General features: G+C 51.5%; 1 protein-coding gene across 1 annotated transcript; it reads left to right on the forward strand.

Annotated features, from left to right (window-relative positions):
* Positions 1 to 5,873: 5,873 nt before the first annotated feature.
* Positions 5,874 to 7,065, forward strand: LOC125548262 (expansin-A8-like). Its single transcript, XM_048711914.1, has 2 exons — positions 5,874 to 6,095; positions 6,200 to 7,065. The coding sequence occupies exons 1-2, from the start codon at positions 5,969 to 5,971 to the stop codon at positions 6,826 to 6,828; spliced, it is 756 nt and encodes a 251-aa protein (XP_048567871.1). The 5' UTR covers positions 5,874 to 5,968; the 3' UTR covers positions 6,829 to 7,065.
* The last annotated feature ends 1,018 nt before the right edge of the window (positions 7,066 to 8,083 follow it).

Below are 8,083 nucleotides of genomic sequence, written 5' to 3' on the forward strand. Positions count from 1 at the left end.
TCTACTGTTTTGGACTATATTGGGCTTTATTATCCACTTTTATATTATTTTTGGAACTAACCTATTAACCGGAGGCCCAGCCCAGAATTGCTGTTTTTTGCCTGTTTTAGGGTTTCGAAGGAAAGGAATATCAAACGGAGTCCAAACGGAATGAAACCTTCGAGAACGTGATTTTCTCACCGAATACAACTCAGGAGACTTGGACCCTACATCAAGGCACGTAACAGGAGGCCATGAGGTAGGGGGCGCGCCCTACCCCCCAGGTGCGCCCCCACCCTCGTGGGCCTCCTGTTGCTCCACCGACGCACTTCTTCCTCCTATATATATCCACGTACCCCCAAATGATCAGAGACGGAGCCAAAAACCTAATTCCACCGCTGCAACTTTCTGTATCCACGAGATCCCATCTTGGAGCCTGTTCCGGAGATCCGTCGGAGGGGGCATCGATCACGGAGGGCTTCTACATCATCATCCAAGCCCCTCCGATGAATTGTGAGTAGTTTACTTCAGACCTACGGGTCCATAGTTAATAGCTAGATGGCTTCTTCTCTCTTTTTGGATATCAATGCAATGTTCTCCCCCTCTCTCGTGGAGATCTATTCGATGTAATCTTCTTTTTGCGGTGTGTTTGTTGAGACCGATGAATTGTGGGTTTATGATCAAGTCTATCTATGAATAATATTTGAATCTTCTCTGAATTCTTTTATGTATGATTGGTTATCTTTGCAAGTCTCTTCGAATTATCAGTTTGGTATGGCCTACTAGATTGGTTGTTCTTGCCATGGGAGAAGTGCTTAGCTTTGGGTTCGATCTTGCGGTGTCCTTTCCCAGTGACAGAAGGGGCAGCAAGGCACGTATTGTATCGTTACCATCGAGGATAACAAGATGGGGTTTTTATCATATTGCATGAAACTATCCCTCTACATCATGTCATCTAGCTTAAGGCGTCACTCTGTTTTTTACTTAATACTCTAGATGCATGCTGGATAGCGGTCGATGAGTGGAGTAATAGTAGTAGATGCAGGCAGGAGTCGGTCTACTTGTCTCGGACGTGATGCCTATATACATGATCATACCTAGATATTCTCATAACTATGCTCAATTCTGTCAATTGCTCAACAGTAATTTTTTCACCCACCGCAGAATACTTATGCTCTTAAGAGAAGCCACTAGTGAAACCTATGGCCCCCGGGTCTCTTTCTCATCATATTAATCTCCATTACCATATTACTGCTTTGCTTTTACTTTGCGTTTACGTTTTACTTTGCATCTCTATACCAACAATACCAAAAATATTATTTATCATCTCTATCAGATCTCACTTTCGTAAGTGGTCGTGAAGGGATTGACAACCCCTAAGCGCGTTGGTTGCGTTGAGCTGTTGTTTTTGTGTAGGTACGAAGGACTTGTGCGTGGCCTCCTACTGGATTGATACCTTGGTTCTCAAAAACTGAGGGAAATACTTACGCTACTTTGCTGCATCATCCTCTCCTCTTCGGGGAAATCCAACGCAGTGCTCAAGAGGTAGCAGTCGGCCGGTTCTCGGAACCAGTGGACGCCGCGAGAACGGCCACCCTGACCGCTGCCGGAGAAGTAAGGGCCGAGGCCGCCTGCCCGGGTCCCCTCCCAAACCGGACCCATCACAGGTCCGCGACACTGTCAAAACCACACCCTGCATCATTGGGCTCTTCACCCATGATCGTCCCCACCCTCGACCGAAGTCGTCTCAGTGATAGTCGCGTCCAAACAACCATCCACAGAACCATTTGCCGCTGCAAAGTCCAGGGGAGGGAGCGTGTGTTCTAACACATCACCACGCTCCACCTGATCACTCCAAAGTCTGGGAGGAGCAGAAGCAGGCTCAGACGAACCAAATTTCAAAGTGTTCATAGGCACAGTAGTAGATGATACAGCCCCATTCCCGAGCGTCTGCGAAGCGGAGCCCAGAACGTTGGACAACTCTCACCCACGATCCTCCTCTCGCACTTTCTTGTTACCCAAACCATCATCCTTATCAAGCATATCAACATCAGGCCCTGCCAAAGCCTCGGCGAACAGATCAGTGTCCTCAAATTCAATCTCAAGGTTATAAATCAGGCCCTTATGTGTCCACTTAACCAAGTCTGGCACAAACTCAATGTCCAGAATACTCACCAGCAGTCTGGCCACCCCGTTAGCTTGGGTAAAGGCCATATCCACCCTCTCAGTTTTTCCAACCAGTGTCCCCAAACTAGCAGCGACTCGAGCATCATTCAGCAGCTTCGAAGGAGCCCCCGAGAATTGTAACCAAACCTGAGTAAGAGGCTTGCCCGTTGGCTCAACCTTCTTCCACTCATGGAACTCCAGGATGCACTCGGTGCCAGGCACTCTGCACAACCCAAAGCTCAGAAGTCGCTGCAAGTCCTCAGATGTAGGGAAGTCAACCTTATATATGTTGGCCTCAAGTCTGATAAGCTCCCACTGAAAGTTACCTGGAGCTAACTCATTAAGCCACTGCAGAATCTGAGCCTCAGACAAATCACCCTTAGTGACTTTGACAACCCCCGTGGTCATGCTCTAAGGCGCCTCTAGGATCTCCATCTCACTAGGAGACTCAAAGAACATCCACTCGGCACAGCAAACTCCGTAGATGGTAAAACTCGGCATTGGTGCACTAAATATCGGGCACTCCCCCATAGCATGTGCTGGTTTGAGGCAAGTGTCACATAACTCAGTAACACACTCGGCAATAAAATGACCCTTGTCACCACAACGATAGCAAATCAACTTCTCCTTTTTGCGAGCCCATTTGGAAGCTCTATCACTCTTTGACTTGTCAGTTGTACTGACAGAGCCCATCGCCATGGGTTCAGTCGGAGGCACCTCAGCATGAGCCAAAGCTGTCACCGCGTCCATTACCTGGCCGGACAACTCTGACGTCTGCCCGGAAACAACCACCTCCGAGGAGCCCGACGGCTCAACAACAGCGGGCGGTGGAGGCTGACGGTAGTGGTTTCTGCCACCGCGACCACCACGAAAACCTCGGTAACCACCTCTCTGCCGGTAATCTAGGCCAGATGCCCCCTCAACAAAACCACCAGGAGGGCCGTAAAAAGGCCGGTCAGTCGTTCCATCACTCTGCCATGCATATCCATGCCTGCCGCCCGCCGCCGACGAGCCCCGATGCTGCCCATCACCATACGCGTCATAACCATCATCACCCCATTGTCCTTGCGGCGGTCCACGGCCACCACGGTTTGCCGGGAAGCGAGGTTGTCCCGCGCCACCAGAACCCACATGCGCCGGCGGTCTAGTCCGAGACGCGGGAAGCGTCCCCGCACTCTGAGTCGGTGGTGCGTTCGTCGTTTGCGCAGACCCCACCCTTTTCTGCGGTGGCTGCGCAACGACGTGCAGCGGCGGCGCTGCTCGAGGCTGGTGCACGCTTGCTTGCGGCTGCTGCCGAGGCTCCGCCACAGCGGTCCCGGGCATCGGCGGCCTAGTCCCCTGCGCTCCCACGCCTCGACCCGCGGAGGCTGACACAGGCAGCAGAACAACCAACCCAGGCGCCGGCGACCGAAGCCCCCGTGAACCACCGCCGCGACCCGCAGCGGTCGGCACGGGCACTGGAGGCCGCGATCCCGGCGGACCACTACCTCCACACCCAGCCATGGCCACTATGGGAGGAATCCGAGCGACGCGACCCTGTCCACACGCAGGGAAGCCCGGCACCGCGCAACGACGTGAAACCCTAGGGGGTGGCGGCGATGAGCAACGAGAACGATGATCGAGCAGCTGGATGCATGGGTCATCGTAAACATTAGAGATGGATTCCGGTTTAGCCTCGGCCTCATACCCAGCTAACCCCGGCCCACTCGGTTACAACAAGTTTTGGGCCCAATGCCCATCAGCACTCCGACCCACTGGCGCCGTAACCACATCCAGCCCATCGTGGCCGATCAAAAAATTCAAACGCTGGATCCACGCCTCGCGGATCTCAGCCGACCGTCCGGCCGCCGGCGCCGGCACCACCTTCGCCGCAGGCCGCCTCTTCTTCTTTCTCTGAACCAGTGTCCAAGCTCCCGCCTCGAAATAATCTGAAAGTGTAGGTTTCGGGAGACTCACCTTAGGTAACGGACCGCGCCAAGGACGAATCGCCGTTGCCGCCGTACGCCGATGGACGACTCGCCGGACGATCTCGACCTTATCCTCCTCCTGCAGGCCCAACCTCGCCGGATCATCTCAAGGGATCGACAAGTCCACGAGCAACGCCACCTCGTCTTCGTGGTACCCAACTCTGAACGCCTCGCAGATCGCGTCCGACGGCGTTGGAGATCCCGCCGGCGGCTCCTCGCCGTCTGAGTCACCGTTGTCGTCTTCCGCGTCCCCGGCGCCGTCCAACAACGCCCAGAACCGGCCCCCAACCCGCCGTTCCCGTCGGCAGAGGTCGCCCTCGGAGGTGCCCCGCGAGTCGCCCCGCTAGTCGCTATAGCTGGTTGGTGTGGGGTGGGGTGGGGTTGTACCGAAGCGGGGCTGTTCAAGTATATGTCTATTTCACGGCAGGGCAATCATCCCAAGTTCCCAACCAACCAAAGGTGGTTGTCAAATAGCATCGGATACGATATAACGTGCATATGAAATCTCTCATGATTGACCTTGATTTATGTAGTTACGAGTTGCTTGATCCAAGTCGTACGTATACGGTATACCTACGGAATTATTCGGTGAGTCAGGACTTGGTAATCGTTAGCCCGGCCGGTTTTTGCGCTTGAGCATGTGCTATACCTGTACGCACCTAACTGAGAAACATAGGCATAGCGTGTCGTGCATAAAGAATTGCGTGAACCGCGACGGTTCCGGATGGTACTACCAGGTACGGCCCTGAAATCATGCATGGCAACTTATTCTACAGCACGGAGCATGTTCTGTGCTCGATCGTCGGCACATAAAATGTCAACCGTCGAGTGTCAGCCTGCTTCCACTGCACTTTTTTTTCCCAATCACACTTGCATTGTACTGCTACTATTGCTACACTACGCAAGAATGTGACACACTTTGGCATGGAAGCTCACCGTGTAGCACGCTTTGACTTTAGGCGCAAATTGCATTGAACCGTGTAATCGAAAAAACGGAGTGGATTGATCGATATTTAGAAAGTTAGCTAGAGTAAAATACCAGTCTTCTGTAGCAGTAGACGTAGTAATCAGCCGTAACTTTTGTTGCTGGTTTTGTTGTACTATTACGATGCAGCGTTTTTCTTACTATCAACATCCATATATGAAAATATTCTCATTTTGACGGAAAACAATAATCCTCAGAGTATCAGAGTATCAGAGTATTCGTGATTTTCAACGATCAAATATTCGAAAAGTGAACTTGGTTCGGCTTGGCAGAACAGCACGTCATTTTGCGGTGATCAAACTACTGGAGTAACTCCACCGTTGGCGCTGAAAACTCACAGGACAGGGCGGGCAAGCTATATATGACATGCTCATCACCTCACAGGTGACTTCGTCCGCTCATAAGCAGCCGGGAGAAGGCACATGCCACATGAACACCGGTTATCCGGAATCTTATATATAATAGGCAGCACAAAATTTTGCTCTGCGATACATTAGCGTTCGATCCAATCCAATCATGAACTCAACGTGCAGCTGCGCCAAAAGTCAAGAGCAGCCTACCATGCACGCAGCCGAGATACTCGCTTCTCAAAGAAAACACCGACGCGCGAAGCACGCTCGCTTTCACACTGCAAATCTCCCCTTGCAACATGAAATGTCAATACGCCTCTCGTGGCCCCGTCAGCCGGTCGGTAGCGACCGAATGATGAATACTGTAGCGTAGTTGCAACTCCAGTTGCTTGCACCAAGGGCAGTATATATATAGGCGTGCCGACACATGCTTCTGCACAACAGTTAAGCCAGAGACATTGCAAGCAGGGTACGATCTTGCATCAGTACCATCTTGCTCGGCCGGATCGAACGCCGACGACATGGCGGTCATCAAGATGCTCGTGCTCCCGGCGCTGTGCGCATTGCTGCTCAGAGCAGCGTCGGCGGCTCAATGGACGCCCGCCCACGCGACGTTCTACGGCGGCGGCGACGCGTCCGGCACCATGGGTGAGTCGATTCGGCTCGTCGCTCGGCATCTTTTCCGCCAAATTTTCTAGTTAGCTCCATGGCTTATGCTGACATGCGCCCATGCACGGATCTCATCTCATCAGGCGGCGCCTGCGGGTACGGCAACCTGTACGGCGCGGGGTACGGCACGCGGACGACGGCGCTGAGCACCGCCCTGTTCAACAACGGCGCGTCGTGCGGGGCGTGCTTCACGATCGCGTGCGACACGCGCAAGTCGCGGATGTGCAAGCCGGGGGCCTCCATCACCGTCACGGCCACCAACTTCTGCCCGCCCAACTACGCGCTCGCCGGCGACAACGGCGGCTGGTGCAACCCGCCGCGGCAGCACTTCGACATGGCCCAGCCGGCGTGGGAGACCATCGCCGTCTACAAGGCCGGCATCGTCCCCGTCAACTACAGGAGGGTGCGCTGCCAGCGGAGCGGCGGGATCAGGTTCACCATCAACGGCCACAGCTACTTCGAGCTGGTGCTGGTGACCAACGTGGGCGGCAGCGGCGGCGTGGCGCAGATGTGGATCAAGGGCTCCCGCACCAACTGGATGGAGATGAGCCGGAACTGGGGCGCAAACTGGCAGAGCAACGCCAACCTCGACGGCCAGAGCCTCTCGTTCCGCGTCAAATCCGACGACGGCCGCGTCGTCACGGCCAACGACGTCGCGCCGCCCGGGTGGTGGTTCGGCGGCACGTACACGTCCGGGGCTCAGTTGTACTGACCCGATCCGTGTGCATATCCATGCTGCATGAAACCAAATTTAAACGGTATTCGTGTAATCACCTGCAGCTTATCGGTGGCCAAATTAACCAGACGATCGATCGAGAAGACCACGCCGCCTGCACTGCACGAATGATGTTTCTGTACGTATACTGAACAGTATGTTTCTGGGTTGTGTGTTGTTCCATTGATCAGTGTATTTGGCTACCGGCTGGATATTCACGCATGTTCAGCCGCAGGAATGTGCTTTTTTTTTACAAAGTATATATGTTTCTGTCTATATATAAGCTTACTGCATTGTGAGTATCAAAAGCATACTGTTTTCTCTCTCTGGCTCTCTAGAATCATGCAAAAAATAAATAAGAAATGGTTTTGCTGAATCAAACTTGTCTAGATATTTTCCAGTGTGAAAGTTGACATTGGCCCACGTGTCAGCCCTCTATTGGCGAGCATCGTCCACAAACCTGGTTTCTTCTTCTTCTTCTTCTTCTTCTTCTTTTTTTGCGGAAAGAGCCTGGTTTCTTTACTAACACGGGAAGGTGAATGCCCATTAAGATTAAAATCCCGGCCCACAATTCAGGCGAGCTAAAACCCACGACCCTACGATAAATCGTAGCGACTATTTGTGGCATTAAGCGACGCTCCAGCTTTCGATCGCGCACAAACAAACGCAGCGCACTAGCCACTGCGCCACGCCAAAGGTTCGTGATAGTGGCTAGGACACGACCCACTTGAAGCACAACGCGCCGGTTTTCTCCTGTCTTTTTTCGTTTTTTTTCTTCTTTGTTTTTTTTCATTTCTTTGCTTTTGTTTCTTCATTTTCTTGTTCTTCGTTTTTCTTCATTTTTTCAATTATCCGAACGCTTATTCGACACTTTTCAAATACTTGTTTTACATTTTAACACTTGTTCAACACTTTTCAAATACTCGTTCAACATTTTTTGTTTTTTGTTTTTCTCTTGTTTCATTTGGTTTTCTTCTCTTTTTTTTGCACTCTTTCTTCTTTCTTCTCAGATCAAAATTGTTTATTTCTTGTTCATTTCCTTTTTTCTCCATTTTTTGTTTGGTTTTATTTTTTCTTCTTCATTTTTTGTTTTTCATGTGTGTTTTCTTATGTTTTTTCACTCTACATTTTCATACATGTCAAAAAAAAACTGTAACAAGCTATCACCATTTTTTGTATACACGTTTAACATTGTCCGAACGCTTTTTCAACATCTTTAAAATACGTGTTCAACATTTTAATACTTATTCAT

This window comes from Triticum urartu, chromosome 3 (genome assembly GCF_003073215.2).
Source record: "Triticum urartu cultivar G1812 chromosome 3, Tu2.1, whole genome shotgun sequence".
In the NCBI taxonomy this organism is placed as follows: domain Eukaryota; kingdom Viridiplantae; phylum Streptophyta; class Magnoliopsida; order Poales; family Poaceae; genus Triticum; species Triticum urartu.